The sequence below is a fragment of the Tachysurus fulvidraco genome, chromosome 22 (assembly GCF_022655615.1).
Source record: "Tachysurus fulvidraco isolate hzauxx_2018 chromosome 22, HZAU_PFXX_2.0, whole genome shotgun sequence".
Lineage (NCBI taxonomy): Eukaryota > Metazoa > Chordata > Actinopteri > Siluriformes > Bagridae > Tachysurus > Tachysurus fulvidraco.
In genome coordinates this window covers 706,130-728,065 of record NC_062539.1, presented here as the reverse complement: position 1 = coordinate 728,065, position 21,936 = coordinate 706,130, and the positions used below count along the sequence as shown (strand labels likewise).

Sequence of the window (21,936 nt, the reverse complement as noted above, 5' to 3'; positions counted from 1 at the left end):
TGTATAAAATAAAAACTAAGATAAAATCTCTCCTCATTTTCATCTACAATTGTCTCTGCTTTTTCATCAGCTGTTACGCCTTTAAAATATTCAGAACGAGTTCACGCTGTTGCTCGTGAAAAGTCTCATACACCTGTGGCTGCAACACGAAACTGCTGAAGAATTGTATTGCTTCCGCTAAAGAAAATAGTGCGCTCCATCTCTACGGTTAGAATCCTGTGTGTCCATGGCAACGCTCTACGGCAACAGTGTGCTATAGTCAGCAGCGGTCTGTTATCAAGAAATAAAATAGTGTGCGTACAAACAATTTGTCCACACACTGCTCAAAAAAAACCCCCCAAAAGTCCACCTTCTAGGCGGCTTTTTGTGTTAAATGATATTTCCTGTCGCTGCGCAGGCGCTTTTATTGTACATGACCGCTTATGTCACGATTACCGGTCTTTACATTATGATTAAAAGCAGTATCAATAAAGTAAAAAATGTGATGTTCGGTCAAGTTCGAGTGTATGTACTGTTTAAACGAGTGTTCTCAACTTCTCACTGATACTTTTGTGATTCAGAGTTTTGACAAGTTTTATAGTCTTGATATTGTTTCTTATTCAAAAGTGGTGACAGAAAAAACTCTTTAACCCCAACCTGAAACCTCTTCCCCCGTCACAATCACATCATAATCAAAAGTAATAATTGGGTTTAAAAGAAATGCCCTTAAAAAAAATGATATGTGAATGACTAAATATGACTAAAACTAACAAGGACATTACTAAACTGTAAATATCTATTAAAATGAAGCCATAAGGACATGAGGTAGAGATGTGTAACTGTGTGCGTGTGTCGCTCTGGATAAGGGCGTCTGCCAAATGCTGTAAATGTGTGTGTATCTCCACTAGAAGATGCCTGATTTGCAAACAGGCAGGTCCAAGCGGAATTTAACAATTTCAAAAATAAATAAATGAATGAATGAATGAATGAATGAATAAATAAATAAATAGCTCTGTAATAAAATGTAAAATCAATTTTCATGCGATAAATTTTAACAAATGTTTTGTTGAAACTATTTATTCCCTGTGATTAAATAATTTATTATTCACACCCACCCTGAGTTAAAGAAGTCTTTAACTTTAATGTATTATGGTGTAAGTTATTTAGAAGTTGAGTGATAAATCTGATCACAGCACACTAAGAACAGGAAGTATTAGATAGAAATATATGAATAAGGAGTAAATAAATAGTGAAATAGTACATGGATTCTTTTTGAAGTGTTTGATTCGTTAGCAGGAGAGGAGTGCCCTATCTGCATAGAGCCAATGGAATAGAGCGAGATGGTGATCCTAGAATGCAACCACCAGTTGCATCGGCGATGCATCGCACGGTGGCTCACACAGGTAACACATCTCCTACATCACTTTATTTTAAAATAAGGACACGAGGTAGAGATGTGGAAAGGTGTGTGTGTTTCTCCACAGAAGGGAATCTGCCCTGTATGTGACCAGGTTGTGCAAAACGGGTTTTAAATCTTGAAATGTAATAAATAATTGTTTAATCAGTTATGAAATAAATTTTAACAAATGTTATTTTTGGTAAAATGATTAAATATTTAACTGTGTGTAACTGTGTGTGTTTCTCCACAGGCTACAAGATTTAATCATTCATATTTATTATTATATTTGTTTAAATAATTGTATAAAAAAAAACAAATCTTTGTAATGAAATGTAAAAAAATCAGTTTAATAATTTAAAGTGAAATTATTTCGTCAGGTATTTTTTTTTAATTTGTGATTTCTTGTTTCAAGTACTCGACCATGTTAGAACATAGAACAGTGATGAAGTTCGACAGATCCAAACACAGATCCTCCATCACTGACGACCACGTCTCAGCTGTCCTTCACATAACCACCTCAGACATTCAGCCACATTTCAATGCCCTTGTTCAAGCCCAGAACAGACTGGATTATTCTCACTGAATAATCCCACAAAACACTCACACCCTAAATTAACATACATTAATACGCTGTAAAATGACCGGGGAGGCAGGGCCTTACACAACTTGCAGAGTGAGTGTATAGAGATCAGCTGATTGACCGTTATATTTCAAAAACTGCTACAGATATCTGCTCTCCCTCATGATTTATCAGTTAAATTTCCAACACGTTATTTCCAAGTTTGCTCCAATAAATTTTTTCTACGGTAAGATTATCTATCATTATCTGTGGTCTCCCAGTAAGTCACAGTGTAAACAAGCTGAGCTTAATCACGACGGTCGGTCTGTGTGTTCACTAAAACATTGCTTTATTCAGGAACGACACTAGTTTAGAGTAGAGTACAAGCTAGTTAGCTTAGCTTCCAGCTCAGACCGTAACAACCACCATATTACGTCTTTGCTGGAAACATGAAGCTTGTTAGTAGTTCATACTCCTTCAGAGGGTTTAATCATAACTGTTGCTAGCTGGGAATTTATTAGAAGTGAAATAAAATCATATAAAATGATGAGATGAAAAGTGTAAACAGTAATGTTATGACTTGGTTTAGCCCTAACAGAGAAGTCTGCTTAGGCTTATTAAAGTGTCATTGTGGTTCTTCAGTGTACTGATATGTATTTATTATATATCTCTAACCCTAAGGTGTAATTAGTGTTAGTAAGATATGTTTAATTGCTGTGAGATCTGTGTCTCTGTCAACTGTCATGATTGACCGTCATATGGCACGCGGTCTGCTTTAATGCTGTTCAGATGATAATAACGGGGTTCCAGAAAGTTCTCTGCTCTCAGCTACAGCCATGTTTTCATACAGACCTGAAGTGAGACATTAAGTAGTTGTAAAGATCCTAAAATCTTATGTCTCTGTGTGTGTTTCTCTCTCTCTCGTTTTATTTCCAGGACAAAAACAAAATGGGAAACAGTGCCCTATCAATTGTAAGTCAGGTAGCAAAACTGTGAAGGACATGGAGTCCTGGACAGTAATTATTGATCATCATGTAATTAGTCATTAGATGCAGAATATGTAAAGTTTTCCCACAGGTCCTAAACATGATGAACAGAGAGCAGGAGGCAATAAATGGTGTGGTGGAGGAGTGAATTGATGCTGTGGTGGTGAACAATGGTGAGTCGCTCCAGTGATAAAGCTGATCACAGCACACTAAGAACAGGAAGGACATGGAGTCCTGGACAGAATAAATGAATCTAAAAGACTGCATTAAAAACTAAGACCTGAAATATAATTGTGATTATTATGTAGTCAGTCAAACCAAGATGCGGAATATGTGTAAAGTTTTCCCACAGGTGCTAAACTGGAGGTCAGGGTGATGGCCAGCCTCAGGGTCCCAGTGAGCATGAGAGCCAGGATCATAGTGATGGTCATCCTGAGGATGAGCGTGATGGTAAGTACTACTCATGTAGCCGGCGTTAATGATGTAAGTTTGGAACATTAACCGTGAGAGATTGAGAAATGAAATTAACTCAATTAACCGCATTGAGAAAAAAAAATGTAGAAATAGGCTACAGTCAAGATCTTGAAGAACCACCAAGTGTTTATTTTAGAAAATGAGAACTTAAGGCTACTGTATTCCATCTTTCCCCAATAAGGCAGAGTAACTTAAAATTATACCAAACAAAGAGGGGTCAGGCAGACCAACACACATCAGATCAGCTTAATGGGATGTAGCCTCTTAATGCACTGATTACATTTTATAATTGGCAGCAAAATGTAAAACTTGGCACACTAAAAACAGGAAGTATGACAAAACCTGTTAAAGAGCGTTAGATAGAAATATATGAATAAAGAGTAAATAAACAGTACATGGTTTCTTTTTCAAGTGTTTGATCCATTAGCAGGCTGGGATTGTGCAATATGAATGGGACCATTTACAGGGAGGGAGGTTGCAGTTCAGATGCAACCACCAGTCCCATTGGGAATGCATGGTGCAATGGCTTGCAGAGGTAAAACTCAATTTGAAACACCATGATGAACCAAAACATACAGGTTTTGAACAAACATGTCCACTCAAATCTGAAGACCGTGTCCCTGAGACAGCTTTCCAGGTCAACATCCTGACCATGTTTGGCTCTACATACAACCGCAAGGCAGCTTTCTCTACAATGAATATAAACCAATCTAAATATGGTTCCAGGGTCACTAATGAGCACCTCCACATGTGTATGAGAACGACCATGACTCCATTCAAGCCCAGGTTTAACCATAAACCTAACCCAAGCCCAGGTTTAACCATAAACCTAACCCAGGTTTAACCCTAACCCAAGCCAAGCTAGAGCTCAGATCTCTGACTGAGATATAAAAGGGAAAGTTAAGCACTTTATTAAAAACATACACAATTTTCACATTTTAATTTTCTCTTATTTTGAAATGTAGCCCTACTTTTATTTATTTAATGAGAGAATGTTATACATATCTACAATCCTACATATGTTCAGTTCTATGTTACGTGACAAATATTGTCAAAAGGTTTTTGAATTGTACTGAATTGCAGATGTTGATACAATTATTAGACTACATAAATACTGTATACATCACCCTAACTAGTTAAACATTATGATCTCCTGGACCTTTGCTTCAAGAAATTCTCTTACTGGACCTCTAAATTTTAGTTGCATACCTCTGATTTACAGCAACTTTCAGTTATTATAAAACGACTAGAAGAATTAAACCCTGGTAAAACACTCCAATATACAATCATGTCATAGCAGCAAAATCCATGAAATCAAGCAGATTTGTTTAGTTGTTGGTCACATCAAATATCAGCCCGAGCAACAAAAAAAAAGCTCATCAAATGTCGATGATTGTGGTATGGCTCATGGTGCAAGATGTTTCTGACTATTTCAGAAGCTTATAATCTCCTGGGCTGTTTACATACTTTACACGTGATGGTTAAAGGAAATGAACACATCCAAGTGGTTATTTGAGTTACTGTATCTACCCGATCAGCTGGAACCAGTTTGCCATGAGAGCACCAGAGACAAAGGCACTGAGATCACAGTGAAAATCTTGACCTGTATCTGCATGATTTTATCCCATGAGCGTAAATCCAGACCTAATGTATGTGCTGGTAAATATATTACATTTATTACACATCACGATAAGAAACATATTTGGTGAGTTTAAAATTGCAGAACAATAAAATATACATAATACATCTGGAGATTTTAGGTCATTTACAGTCCTACATACATGACCAAAAGTATGTGGACACCTGACCATCATAGCCATGTGGTTCTTCCCCAAAGTGTTTCCATGATATTGGAAGTAAACAACTGTATATGATGTTTTTGTATACTGACGTATTATGATTTCACTTTGTTCCCCAGTATGTGTGAAGACATGGTGTGTTTAAGACAATGTAGGAACTTGAATGTCCTTTGATATGAAATGCAAAGGTGGCTAATGGAAAGCCTTCTCAGAAGAGTAGAGAATATTATGACAGTACAGGGAGACGAAATGTAGAATGGTACGTTCACAAAGCACATATACATGCGATGCTCTCGTTTCAACAACCTTTTAGCCATACCGTGTATTGTGTACATGTTAAGCTCATTCAAACTAACAATTAAGCTACAAGTCCTATGACAAGGACATTAGATAAATGGAGTAAAGTGAAATGGTTTGCATTAAAAATAAGTAAGCTTTTGGTGTGAACCACGATACATACTATTTAAAATGGCTGAAGACACTACAGTGGACAAAACATTTTACAAATGTCTTTTAAATTAGTCTACACACTAAGTGATTTATTTTTAAAAATAGATTCAGCTAAAGTTACTGTAGCACGAAGCCTTACAAGAACCGTATGTCATTTGACAGCCTTTGGGAAACAGCTTATACTTCCGGTTAGTCAAATGACAGTGTTCCATTTGTGATGCTACAACCCATCTTAAATTCATACACTAGACAGTAAAGAACATAACACAGTGTAAGTTCAAAGTGTATTGTACGTCATAAAACACAGCAAAAGTATTTCTACAATACTTTATTGTATTGTACTCTATTGCAGTCTAGCCAATGATCTTTGAAACATGAGCTATTTTTAGAATGTGTGCTTTTCTCTATGAACATTTTTGTATCATTTGTTGAAATGTTGTTCTAGAGTGACCCCTTCTGTTCAAATGGGGTACTGCATACTGATTAAGTCCTTATATGATGACGTCATAAATTGTTATATTTTGTATGCTAGAGGTTCATTTATCTTTGTTTTCATGAAATATTTTATGCTAGCTACAAGGAATCTGAAGAGCCTTTGTTGTGTTTGTGAACATATTTTTGAATATGTATGCTTAGAGTTCTTTATTATGTACTTTTACAGTTTTACGTTACTCCATGGACAGCAATAAATCTTAAACCATTACAGAGTTTGTCGTCTTTAGGGGGCCGTTATCTGAGTGCACACTCAAGCAAGGCGTTTGAGATAAAGGGCAGAACAGAATGAATACACCAGTTTGGTACATATACGGATGTCCTAAGAGGCCATGCATTATTATAAATTTTCGTTGTTAATGACTTCATTTTCTCATTATCTCGACATAAACAGTCGCTTTGTCGTGTCTGATGATAAAGATGAAGTCATCACAGCTTCCTTCCTATGTGTCAGACACTTATGTGGAAGTCCTGAGTCACACGAGTCCCTGATCAAATTTAAACTGAATGTGATTATCCATGATGCTGTTATTGCACTTTTGCTGCCTCTACAAAATGTTCTTATGCAGAAATCGAGAAAATCAAGTCGTTATCACGACAAAACTAGAAATATAAAATAGAATAATGTGTGGCCTATTAGAGCTTCCGTAGGTCTGAATCCTCGTATTCTCAATGAAGAAAACTGGTAGTTCCTACCAGAAAAATTCCTCCAGCTGCAGCACGGACAGCAGATCCGTGGAGGCTCCGCAGCTGCCTGCCCTGAAAAACATCACACAGATATTAACACAATGATGATGGACTGCATCTTACTGGACAAGAAAAAGAACAAAAAGCAAAGTGAAACTACAGTATTTACATTTCCAGCATTCGGCAGACACTCTTATCCAGAGTGACTTACATTTTATCTCATTTATACAACGGAGCAGTTGAGGGTTAAGGGTCTTGCTCAGGGGCCCAGGAGTGGCAGCTTGGTAGATGTGGGAATCGAACTCACAACCTTCCGATTGGTAGATGTAACGTGTCTGGCCCGGTCACGCTCACACAAAACTGTGAAAAAAAGGAAATAAACAGGTGAGACACGAAGCATCAGCTTCTCCGTCACTGGTACACACTGTATAATGAGGGGAGGAGAGAAAAAGACAAGATAGACTGATATTATACAATAATATAAATAGGTGATATTAATGTAAATCAAGTATATTACTTAAGAAAGTAAGATGTTTATATATCACATTAATATCTATATTATATTAACATATGCATTAATTCGAGTATTTATATGTAGCAATGAAAAACAAACTGTATTTATAATAAGCAGGGCCTCACCCAGCATAACCGATTACATTTAAATTATTTATCCTATAACACACTGTTTAATATAGATCAATTATCAGTGAGCTAAATCTCTGTCTTTTTTTTTTTAACAGATATGTTGTTTAATGAGTTCTGTTTCAGAAAGAAAAAAGGAAATAAACAGCGTCATCTTCTCCCTCACTGGTCCACACTTAAGTAAAGTTGGCGCATATTCACAGGTTGGAGTTTCCCCGAGTCAATAACTCCTGAGTTAAACACTGTAACTACACAAATAACACCTCTTTTCTACTGTAGTAATGTAGAGAGGCAGCTACAACAAAATTCTCCTCAAAATATACAGCTTTCCTCCGCGGTGGACAAAATACACAAGTCTCTATGTGCTGACGGCTGAGAGACAGATTCCAAGGGACCGTCTGCAAAGTGCAAAACCCGAAAAGCGAATACTACAAAAACAGTCAATAACTACAACACTTATTCGTTATAATAGTTATACTACAACACTTATTCTGAGAAACCTTGCTTATTTTTATTGTTTGCATTATGAACAATATACATTTGACTGTGACTTTTGAAAGACCGCTTTTCGGGTTTTGCACTTTGCAGACGGTCCCTTGGAATCTGTCTCTCAGCCGTCTGCACATAGAGACTTGTGTATTTTGTCCACCGCGGAGGAAAGCTGAATATTTTGAGGAGAATTGTGTTGTAGCTGCCTCTCCACATTACTACAGTAGAAAAGAGGTGTTATTTGTGTAGTTACAGTGTTTAACTCAGGAGTTATTGACTCGGGGAAACTCCAACCTGTGAATATGCACCAACTTTACTTAAGTCTGGTCCACAATTTTACATATAATGCTAATCAGTTAGCATCACCATATATCTCGTTTAAATAAACAAAAAACACATTAAACGATACATTTTTAACATAATTAACACAATCAACTGTTATCACGTTAAACACATTCTCTCAGCTACAAAAATGCGTTTCAGAGAAGAAATATTACCTCAGCAGTGTAATGAGAGGAGGAGCGGAAAACACGCGTCATCATCGGCCTCACACGCAACATATACTGACTGAGGCGACCGCATGAGGTATAAGAGGAAACCCCGTAGAAGTGTCCCACCGATAACATTCCCTCCCCAAACAAATTCCCAAAGAAAAGTCCTGTTACTTTTAAAGTTATATTCTAGTGAACAATAATATAGGAACAAAATTTTGTGGAGTTCATTAAACCATTCTTTCTGCAAAAAATAGGAAGATATAAAACATGAATAAACCAATCTAAAAAAAATATTATATATATACAGAAGGAAATAGCCAAGGGTCAGGTTAAATCAATGTTTGTTTTTTACTTGTTTTTTACACCAGTTACACTTACACAAGGCTTCCACATCTTAGTAGCCATTCCCTAAGTGTTCAATACAGTTTCCTAATATTACAAACCTGATGGAGTTTATAAACACCACATTATTCCACCTGGTGTTATACGGACACACCTAGATCATAATTTTGCCAACGCAAGATTCAAAGTTTCTCCAAACTTTTGAAGTCAATAGGAGCATTTTTAGGGTCAATACAAATTAATTTCCCAGCCAAACAACTCAAAATAATAATTATTCATCTATCTATCTATCTATCTATCTATCTATCTATCTATCTATCTATCTATCTATCTATCTATCTATTTATTTATTTATTGCAGCACAATAAAAAAACAGTGTTTAATTAAACTACTAGATTCCCCGTTCACATTATTTCTACAGATAATAAGTTTCCTAACACTGGGTTGTTGTTGTTGTTTTAGCAATTTCTACATTTTTTAATCGATTTACCAAATTGAGAATAATAAACCCAGATCACTTCGTTGCTTAATGTTTTAATTCTTTCTCTTGAATAATAAAAAGTGTGTATATGTGATGATACAAATGTGCAGTGAGACATAGAGAGTTATTGATCTATACACCTATCATGCTAACGTTAGTTACATTAGTTAACCTTAGCCACTTAGCTAGCGTTAGCTACATTAGCTAACCTTGGCCACTTAGCTAGCGTTAGCTACATTAGCTAACCTTAGCCACTTAGCTAGCGTTAGCTACATTAGCTAACCTTAGCCACTTAGCTAGCTACATTCAGCTCGTCCTTGTAAGATGTCATACTGACTTTTTTCTCCTAAATGCAGGTTAAAAGTCTACACAAAACAATTTTATTAAATATTAAACATAAACAAAGGGTTAGGGTTAACATGACAAACTTCTCACCACATGAGACATCGCACACCGAAGTGCTGACAACAGTAACATCATTAAAAAGGTTCTCTGTTGGTATCTGGTCACTCTATGAATTCACAATGGCGGACATCAACGTGAGACATGACGTGTCTTCTTTCTTTCTTTCTTTCTTCTTTTCTTTCTTTCTTCAGCACTGTGACATTTGTGCATCAACGTTCGATAATGTAGAAACAGATTCCGCCGCCTTTCATTTTACCAGATAGCTCTGATACGTGTAAGTGGAAGCCTGAGAGAAGTAATTCACTGTCCAGGATTGAGTGACCGAGCCAAGTCTGTAAAACAGAGAGCAGCAGAGCGTGAAAAGTCCTTGTTTGTTCTGTTGAGAAGAAACAGTTCGTCCATTTTGTTAGGCAATGAGCGGAGGTTCACCAGGTGACTCGATGTGAGCGCAGTTTTAAATCACCTCTGTTGTAGCTTTGTACATTGTGATTAGTTAGGTAAGTGAACGCCTCTAATAATGAATCTTAATGGCACCAACTGCAGCCAAACTAACTAAAGTATTAGTCTGTGCTTTTCATTGAAATTTATTATTTATTTATGACTATTAGCAGAGGCCCTTATCCAGAGAAACTTCATGAAGTGATTTGAAGTATTAATAAATATATATTTCTTGATACTAGTCACAAACTTTGTTTAGGTCTTAGATGTTCTTTGAACGACTGCTATTGACTCTTGATGCAGGTCTTCTTTGTACCTTGATAGATGGTGATACAAATGGCCAAAAGGTCAATTCTTTTTTGAAATGAAACTAGAATTCTTTTATTCTGGAAATGATGCAGGGAAATTTGGAAGAACATTGACCTCAAATGTGTTAAGAATTTGCTAAGACAACACTCAGTATGATTAAAGTTCTCGGCATTAACTGCTACCTCAATCACCATAGATTTCATTATGCCACAAAACGTACAAAATTTACATAAAAATGAAGATCCAGGTCAGTTAATATATAAACGGAGTGGCTGTAGATCTTGATATTTAGCATTTCTGCTGCACAGTGTGGAGTTCTGACACTATTAAAAGCACATCATTAAATATTATTACATTAAAAAAGACAACAGACATTTTGCGATACAAAACTTTGTTAAATTGTTAAAATACATGATGATATCAATATCTAATAAAATCTATTTAAAAAAATTTACAGGCTCTGGTCAATTTTTTCACTGTAAAATATATATTTAAAAAAAATTTGATTGAAATAAATGTGAATTCTGTGTATTCCTATTTAATACTCGTACTGTCTATATTCACTCACAGCATCTGGTTTTCTTGTCTTGTCTAGTCCAAGCTAAATGTATTTTAGCTTGGACTATTTATTTATGTGTGTATTGTATAGTATAGTGTTATTTATGTGTGTATTGTATAATATAGTGTTATTTATGTGTGTATTGTATAGTATAGTGTTATTTATGTGTGTATTGTATAGTATAGTGTTATTTATGTGTGTATTGTATAGTATAGTGTTATTTATGTCTGTACTTTTAAGAGTCACAAACAGCTGGAACCAAATTCCTTGTCTGTGTCGACTCACTTGGCCAATAAACCTAATTCTGATCCTGATCCTGATTCTGATTCTGTAGGACTGGGTGGTAAATAGCCAATCTGGAATCAGGATAGAACTAAAACTAGCCTATAAGCAGCAGGAGGTGAGACTTGTGCACATACAGATGTAGGTAGAAAAATAACACGTCTAGAACTTAGGGAGTTCCAACATGGCAGGTATGCAGGTGAGTAGCAGAACTGTAGTAAACAAATCGAGTTAATTCAAAGGTTAGAGGGAGATGTTCATTACATTTCAGAACTGTCAGTCATCACATCATCTGTATAATTTACACACACTACTGCTGCTGTATATTGTATAAAAAGCATAATATTACACAATATTGTTATTTACACTACCATGTACTTTATGTACATAACTGATCTGTCATATTCTATAGTCATATTTAATATAGAATATATAACAGATCAGTTATGTACATAAAGTGTGAGAGTGTAAATAAAAATATTGTGTAATATTATACTTTAGTACAATATACAGGAGTCTGTAATATATACAGATGATGTGATGACTGACAGTCCTAATAATGCAGCACTTATAGATATGAAGCAGTGAATGTAATGATGGTGAGGTGTTAATCAGGGTGATTGTCTGGGGAAAGAAACTGTTCCTGTGTCTGGCAGTTTTAGTAAACAAAGTTCTGTAGCGCCTGAGAGAAGGGAGGAGCTGAAAGATGTTGTGTCCAGGGTGTAAAGGGGCAGTGGTGATTATTACTGCCCGGTTTCTGGTTCTTGTTTCGTACAAGTCCTGGGGGGTGGGCAGGGGGCATCAGTTATTATTTCTGCTGTTTTTACTGTGCGGTGCAGTCTGTTTCTGTCCTGTTTTGTTGCTACACCAAACCAGATGGTGATTGAATCTGTACATGTACAGATCAATGACTGCAGTGTAGAACAACATCAACAGCTCCTGTGGCAGACCAAACTTCCTTAACTAATGTAGAAAGTACATCCTCTGCTGGGCCTTTGTGATGATGGCGTTTATGTTGGACTCCCATTTCAGGTGTTGAGAGACTTGGAGGCCTTCACAGATGACACCGAGCTGGTGGCTAGTGTGAGAGGGGTGAGTTTTGAGGGGTCTTTCCTGAAGTCCACTATCATCTCCACAGTTTTGAGGGTGGAGAAAAATGTGAATTTTTTACCCACATTAGAATATTTATCCATGGTGAGACTAATCATGAGGGTGCTTTTGTTTTGTTTTCTTTTAGAAATGCTAGCAAATCATTTAAAGAATGAACTGGGAAGCACCTTTTTTGTTGTAGAAATGTTTTGTGTTTTGTTCAATATTCAATTTTTTTTTCATTTGTGTGAACGAATTTTATTCCTTTTTGATGTATAAATCTCAGTTCTGTAAATAACCTAAGAAAGTGTTTAAATAAGACTGAACACATTGTATAACACTCGTTAATAAGGAGACTGGAAAATTAATTACCTGAGCAGCTTGAAGTGGTTCACAAACTTTTAAGAGCTGCACATTAGACTGAGGATTGACTGCTGAATCAGAACTTGGTGGTGTTTTTCTTCCTTACAGCTAGTACCAAGGGGTGGGGTGTACATAATTGTGCTCTCAGCTATATTTATTGTTTCTATTTTTATTGCTTCTGTTTCTAGAGACGGTTGCAGAATGAATGGTTGGCTTTGCAGAATGATCCACCTCCAGGAACGACTCTGAAAGAAAGAAGAGATCAGAATACAACCACAGAGTAGGGGCTTGTTTCTGGTTTTATGTTACGATTTATACAGAAAGGTTTTCACTGTTATGGATGCAGTGGTTTCTTACACACAGAGCATTGATGAGTGTGTTTATTCAGTTTTGGCAGTTTCTCACTTGCATCTTGTATCCAGGTGGGTTATAGAACTGAAAGGCCCTCCTCGAACCCAGTACGAGGGCCAGAAGTTCCAGCTTCTCTTTACATTTGGCAGCCGATACCCGTATGAACCTCCTCAGGTGAACCTCAAAAGTGTCAGTGCTCACACTGTTTTTGATCACTTCTTCATGTGCCCTCCATCTTGACTTCTGTCCTCAATGTCATACAGGTCATGTTTACTGGCGAGAACATTCCGGTCAATCCGTTGGTCTACAACAACGGACACATCCGTCTGTCCAGTTTAACAGAGCACTGGATTCCAGGTCTGACTGTCCGGTCCTGGTGTTATTGCATTATCGGCATACTATACACCAGTAACCTGAAGGTCAGTCTCACATTGATATAAACCTAAATTGAACAGTCTAACAGCCACCACTGCTGCAGCTTGTTAGGCTCGACCGGTTTTCTACTGGTGCATATTACTAGTAGACACTGGTCTGGTCAGGAATGGGATGAACTCGAGTCTCTAGAGTTTATAATGTGTCCTCTAGTGGTAACTTAAAGATCTCAAGTCATGTCAAGAAGCTTTTATTGTCATTTCAACCATATGTAGCTGTTACAGTACACAGTGACATGAGACAACGTTTCTCCAGGATCATGGTGCTACATAAAACAAAGGCAGGGCCAAGGACATGTAAGTAGTCTTAGCCACATAAAGTGCAACTGTGCAACCTGGTGCAAACAGTGCAGGACAAGACAAACAAGACAGACAAGACAGTGCAGAACAAAAGACAGTGCAGACACAAAGTTACAAGACAATACAAAATGTAGAAAAAACATTTGACAATAAGACAATAAACAGCAACAGAAACAGCACCGGCCGACCAGTGTGTATAGTGTATGTGAATACTGAATGTTCAAACAATATTTCGTGCAGTAACATTAGAATGAACACAGATTCTTAGCAGCATGTCCTTGGGATAATATATAGAATTGTGCAAAAAACAGTCTGTGAAATCTGTTTTTATTTTACCGAAATAATACAAAAAGGTGGTTGAAATGGTGGTTGTTTTTTGTTGTGTTTGAGTTCTACTCTTCTCTCTCTCTCTTCCTTTCTATGGTCCACCCAATAACTCCTCTGACGTACAAACATGTAATAACTCCCCAAAGAAGAGAAAGTGGTGGTGTTGGTGGTAGCACGGTGAGTGATCTGTTCACAGCTGTTATTTCCTTTTTGTACAGTAACCCAGCGTGCTGTTGTTTATGTCTCCTTACAGATGACACGTGTTAGTAGTATGGGGACTTTTAGCAGTTATAACCAGGCTCACACACAGTACACTGGCAGTTTTCAGTCCTACGGGAATGAGCGGACCTCTTTAGAGAAACGGCGTTTTGGGAGCGTTACACTTCAGCAAGCTAAAAAAAACCTGATCTGACTAAAGGAATGTAAAACTCCACGTGTGCTCATTGAGAAACACGGATGATGCGTGTGCTTAGAGGGTTTATAGATGGTGGGATTAGCGCAGGATCACTTTTTACCTATTTTCCTCTGACCCAGTGGAGCCGGTGCTGGTTCTGGGATCCGGTTAGGGATTAGTTTACCGAGCGCCGTTCATCTGCAGTGCATCATGATTACTTATTTATTCTGAACCTGTAACTGTGCATTAGGATTAGCAATATGGCTTCCTTACAGTTTGTTCCTTGGACAATAATTCTGCATCTTTCTTTTAGCCGTTTGTTACAATAACAAAGCAGCAAACAGCTCGACTTCCTCACATCATCACCCACAAGCTCTCACTACTTTGGTCCTCGTGTTTAGTTGAGTGTCTCATTGTCATTCTCATTATTCACAGGTTCTGAATAAGCCCCACCACCAGGACTGGCACTGGCACCATATCAGCAGACAAGCAGTTGTTTTTTTCTTTCGAGGTTGATGTTTTGTGCAATGATTAAGTCTTTGTGTAAAGGCAGTCAGTCCAGGCATGTCAATTATATAACGGAATAAAACATTTATTTTAGATGAGTAGATAAATGTAAGACTTGCTTTTGCAAAACCATTTTTTATAAATAATAAACCTTCTTTTTCTGTATGCACTCAACCAGCTAAGAGTTTTTGTGTCTCTGTTTTGTGTGAATTTATTTTATTAAATTGCCAAATTTGCCATTGTATGTAGCTCTGATTTCACAGAGAATCACTCTCTGTAGCAAAAGCTGACTTAAGAGACAAACCCCAGTGCACCAATACTGGCACATGGCTGAAAGGCATTGTGGGTAATGTAGGGAGCTACAGGTCAAAATGGAGCTACAGGTCAAAAGAGGTTTAATTTAAAAATGGATTTTCTTTAAAAGACTAAAATCAGTCAGCAAATGTGTGTCAGCATTTAATCTAATTTAATTAAACGTTCTCTGTGTACTGCAGAGTGAAGGCTCGCTTCAGTTCTCATGTTGTAGATATTTTCCTTCAACTGGATCTGGACATTTATATATTATTTATATAAGTTCTGCAACATATAATTGAAATTCTACACAATTTTGCAGATCATGTAAACAGCACTGTTACTGTTCAGCAATCTATTTCATTTTAAAGTATAGCTTGGGGGCAATAATTAAAATAACCACTTGACCCTTCTATTAAATTCTGATTGAGATTTTTGAGGTGTAACAGGTGAATGCTTTATAATTTGGTCTGACACTTTGATTATTATTATTATTATTATTATTATTATTATTATTATTATTATTATTATTATTAGTATTATAAGATGAACATATAGTGACTAAATTCCCCTGTATTTCCTCTAGAGGGCAGTATAAATAAGCACACCATTTGCAAATTAGAAAATTCTTTTTTTTAGAAATTATTTTAATTGATGTGACATACAGCTAAGTACGGTGACTCAGACTCAGAATTTGTTCTCTGCATTTAACCCATCCAAAGTGCACACACACAGCAGTGAACCCACACACACATCGTGAACACACACACCGTGAACACAAACACACCATGAACACACACACACCGTGAACACAAACACACCATGAACACACACACACCGTGAACACAAACACACCATGAACACACACACACCGTGAACACAAACACACCATGAACACATGCCCGGAGCAGTGGACAGCCATTTTTACAGTCTATTACACACTGTTACAGGTCTAATTACAGTCTATTACACTCTGTTACAGGTCTTATTACAGTCTATTACACACTGTTACAGGTCTAATTACAGTCTATTACACACTGTTACAGGTCTAATTACAGTCTATTACACACTGGTACAGGTCTAATTACAGTCTATTACACACTGTTACAGGTCTAATTACAGTCTATTACACTCTGTTACAGGTCTTATTACAGTCTATTACACTCTGTTACAGGTCTTATTACAGTCTATTACACACTGTTACAGGTCTAATTACAGTCTATTACACACTGTTACAGGTCTAATTACAGTCTATTACACACTGTTACAGGTCTTATTACAGTCTATTACACACTGTTACAGGTCTAATTACAGTCTGTTACACACTGTTACAGGTCTAATTACAGTCTATTACACTCTGTTACAGGTCTTATTACAGTCTATTACACTCTGTTACAGGTCTTATTACAGTCTATTACACACTGTTACAGGTCTAATTACAGTCTGTTACACACTGTTACAGGTCTAATTACAGTCTATTACACTCTGTTACAGGTCTTATTACAGTCTATTACACTCTGTTACAGGTCTTATTACAGTCTATTACACTCTGTTACAGGTCTTATTACAGTCTATTACACTCTGTTACAGGTCTTATTACTGTCTTTTATTATAACTAATAATAATAATTATTATTATTATTATGCGGGTTTCGTCCCAGTCGTGGAACACTGGACCATCTCTATACCCTCGCCAGGTTGCTGGAGGGTTCATGGGAGTTTGCCCAAACAGTTCACATGTGTTTTGTGGATCTGGAGAAGGCTTTCGACTGTGTCCCTCGTGGTGACCTATGGGGGGTGCTCTGGGAGTATGGGGTCCGGGGCCCTCTGTTAAGGGCTGTCCGGTTCCTATATGACCGGAGCAGGAGTATGGTTCGCATTGCCGGCAGTAAGTCAGACTTATTCCCGGTGCATGTTGGACTCTGGCAGGGCTGCCCTTTGTCACCGGTCCTGTTCATTATTTATATGGACAGGATTTCTAGGCGCAGTTTGGGGCCAGAGCGAGTCCGGTTTGGGGATCACAGGATTTCATCTCTGCTTTTTGCAGATGATGTTGTCCTGCTGGCTTCCTCAAACCAGGACCTTCAGCGTGCACTGGGACGGTTTGCAGCCGAGTGTGAAGCGGCGGGGATGAGCATCAGCACCTGCAAGTCCGAGGCCATGGTTCTCAGCCGGAAAATAGTGGCTTGTCCCCTTCAGGTTGGTGGAGAGCTCCTGCCTCAAGTGTTTAAGTATCTTTGGGTCTCGTTTATGAGTGAGGGAAGGATGGAGCGGGAGATCGACAGGCGGATTGGTGTATCTTCTGCAGTCATGTGGTCAATATACCGATCTGTTGTGGTGAAGAAAGAGCTGAGCCGCAAGGCGAAGCTCTCTATTTACCAGTCGATCTTCGTTCCTACACTCACCTATGGTCATGAGCTTTGGGTCATGACCGAAAGGACGAGATCCCGGATACAGGGAGCCGAAACGAGTTTCCTCCGCAGGGTGGCTGGGCGCTCCCTTAGAGATAGGGTGAGGAGCTCGGTCACTCGGGAGGAGCTCAGAGTAGAGCCGCTGCTCCTCCACATCGAGAGGAGTCATTTGAGGTGGCTCGGGCATCTGTTTCGGATGCCTCCTGGACGCCTCCCTGGGGAGGTGTTCTGGGCATGTCCAACTGGGAGGAGGCCCCGGGGAAGACATAAGACATGCTGGACGGACTATTTACAATACAGAGACACACATGCTGCCCCCGTGACCCGGCCCCGGATAAGCGGTAGAAGATGTTTTATTATAAATAATAATAATATTAATAATAATAATAATAATAATAATAATAATTATTATTATTATTATTATTATTATTATTATTACTTATTTATTTATTTATTTATTTTATTACTGATCAATGAGAAAACTGAGGGGGAAAGACAGGAGGAAGATGAGGATGAGGTTCCCCTTTGAGTCTGTTTCCTCTCAAGGTTCCTTCCTTTACCATCTAAGGGAGTTTTTCCTCGACACAGTCACCTGAGTCACCTCAGACTTGTTGCTTGGGGATAAATACATACACATTTATATATAACTAATATTAATCTTGGGTTTTGTATTATATTAATCTTTATATTATTCTTTATAATAACCTTTTCTTCTATGTTTATGTTCTGTAAAGCTGCTTTGTGACAGTGACTTAAGAGTATAAATGCTGTTGGTCCAGATGACACCTGTGGAATTGTCTACGAGAGACAGCAGCACATTTTCTATGTAGAATGTTATAAATTAAAACTTATAAATAACAAATGATCAAATTACAAAATGAACAGATGAATAAATAAACAGAAGTGTCATTGTGTAAAAACCATTTAACCTTCTGAGTCTTTAAAAATAGTTTTATATTTATGACGTCTGCCTCACACTTGAGGACAATATACACTATAGAATACATTTGATATTAATACAAAAATATGATATTAGTATAATATAATCAGAATCTGGATAAGAATCTGAATCAGGTTTATTGGCCAAGTGACTCGACACACACAAGGAATTTGGTTCCAGCTGTTTGTGACTCTCAAAAGCACACACATAAATAACATTACACTATACAATACACACATAAATAACATTACACTATACAATACACACATAAATAACATTACACTATACAATACACACATAAATAACACTATACTGTACAATACACACATAAATAACATTACACTACACTATACACACATAAATAACATTACACTAAACAATACACACATAAATAACATTACACTATACAATACACACATAAATAACATTACACTATACAATACACACATAAATAACATTACACTATACAATACACACATAAATAACATTACACTATACAATACACACATAAATAACACTATACTATACAATACACACATAAATAACACTATACTATACAATACACACATAAATAACATTACACTATACAATACACACATAAATAACACTATACTATACAATACACACATAAATAACACTATACTGTACAATACACACATAAATAACACTACACTGTACAATACACACATAAATAACACTATACTATACAATACACACATAAATAACACTATACTATACAATACACACATAAATAACACTATACTATACAATACACACATAAATAACACTAAACTATACAATACACACATAAATAACACTATACTATACAATACACACATAAATAACACTATACTACACAATACACACATAAATAACACTATACTATACAATACAGAGACATAAATAACACTATACTGTACAATACACACATAAATAACACTAAACTATACAATACACACATAAATAACACTATACTATACAATACACACATAAATAACACTATACTATACAATACACACATAAATAACACTGTACTATACAATACACACATAAATAACACTATACTATACAATACACACATAAATAACACTACACTATACAATACACACATAAATAACACTATACAATACACACATAAATAACACTATACTATACAATACACACATAAATAACACTACACTATACAATACACACATAAATAACACTATACTATACAATACACACACAAATAACACTACACTATACAATACACACATAAATAACACTATACTATACAATACACACATAAATAACACTATACTGTACAATACACACATAAATAACACTACACTATACACACATAAATAACACTATACTATACAATACACACATAAATAACACTATACTATACAATACACACATAAATAACACTATACTGTACAATACACACATAAATAACACTATACTATACAATACACACATAAATAACACTATACTATACAATACACACATAAATAACACTATACTATACAATACACACATAAATAACACTATACTATACAATACACACATAAATAACACTATACTATACAATACACACATAAATAACACTATACTATACAATACACACAAGTAAAACTATACAATACACACATAAATAACACTATACTATACAATACACACATAAATAACACTATACTATACAATACACACATAAATAACACTATACTATACAATACACACATAAATAACACTATACTATACAATACACACATAAATAACACTATACTATACAATACACACATAAATAACACTTATACAATACACACATAAATAACACTATACTATACAATACACACATAAATAACACTATACTATACAATACACATAAATAACACTACACTATACAATACACACATAAATAACACTATACAATACACACATAAATAACACTATACTATACAATACACACATAAATAACACTACACTATACAATACACACATAAATAACACTATACTATACAATACACACATAAATAACACTATACTATACAATACACACATAAATAACACTATACAATACACACATAAATAACACTATACTATACAATACAAACATAAATAACACTATACTATACAATACAGAGACATAAATAACACTATACTATACAATACACACATAAATAACACTACACTATACAATACAAACATAAATAACACTATACTATACAATACACATAAATAACACTATACTATACAATACACACATAAATAACACTATACAATACACACATAAATAACACTATACTATACAATACAAACATAAATAACACTATACTATACAATACACACATAAATAACACTATACTATACAATACACACATAAATAACACTACACTATACAATACAAACATAAATAACACTATACTATACAATACACATAAATAACACTACACTATACAATACACACATAAATAACACTATACAATACACACATAAATAACACTATACAATACACACATAAATAACACTACACTATACAATACACACATAAATAACACTACACTATACAATACACACATAAATAACACTATACTATACAATACACACATAAATAACACTACACTATACAATACACACATAAATAACACTATACAATACACACATAACTAACACTATACTATACAATACAAACATAAATAACACTATACTATACAATACAGAGACATAAATAACACTATACTATACAATACACACATAAATGACACTATACTATACAATACACACATAAATAACACTATACTATACAATACACACATAAATAACACTATACTATACAATACAGACAAAAACTAACACTATACATTTTGGACTAGACAAGACAAAACAGACGATGTGAATGAATACAGACAGTACGAGTATTAAATAGAATACACAGAATATATATATATATTTTTTACAGTAAAAAAAATGACCAGAGCCTGTACAGTTTTTAAAATAGATTTTATTGTCATTTATATTACATTCATCTCAAAACAGTCAACCAAGCAGGTGTGGAACATTAAATAATAATAATAATAATAACAATAATAAAGAGGGGAAAACAGCACACTGAAACAATGAATAATTCGAACTGCAATAAGGATTTCAAACTCTGAAGAAACTCCAGTGTCACTTTATTTCACACCGCGTTTCAGCAGAAACACCTCCATTGTCTTTTATCCCAACACATCAGTTTCCTCTCAACGGTTTAAAGCTACAATCAGTGCAGTACATCTACACTAAAGC

General features: G+C 35.8%; 1 protein-coding gene across 1 annotated transcript; it reads left to right on the top strand.

Moving 5' to 3' along the window:
* The first annotated feature begins 11,313 nt into the window (after positions 1–11,313).
* LOC113636898 (ubiquitin-conjugating enzyme E2 W-like) lies at positions 11,314–15,202 on the top strand. The gene is made up of 7 exons (XM_027137254.2): positions 11,314–11,465; positions 12,299–12,358; positions 12,907–12,998; positions 13,141–13,243; positions 13,333–13,488; positions 14,274–14,304; positions 14,957–15,202. Exons 1-6 carry the CDS (start codon positions 11,451–11,453, stop codon positions 14,298–14,300), a joined length of 453 nt encoding a protein of 150 aa, XP_026993055.1. The 5' UTR covers positions 11,314–11,450; the 3' UTR covers positions 14,301–14,304; positions 14,957–15,202.
* Positions 15,203–21,936: the final 6,734 nt, after the last annotated feature.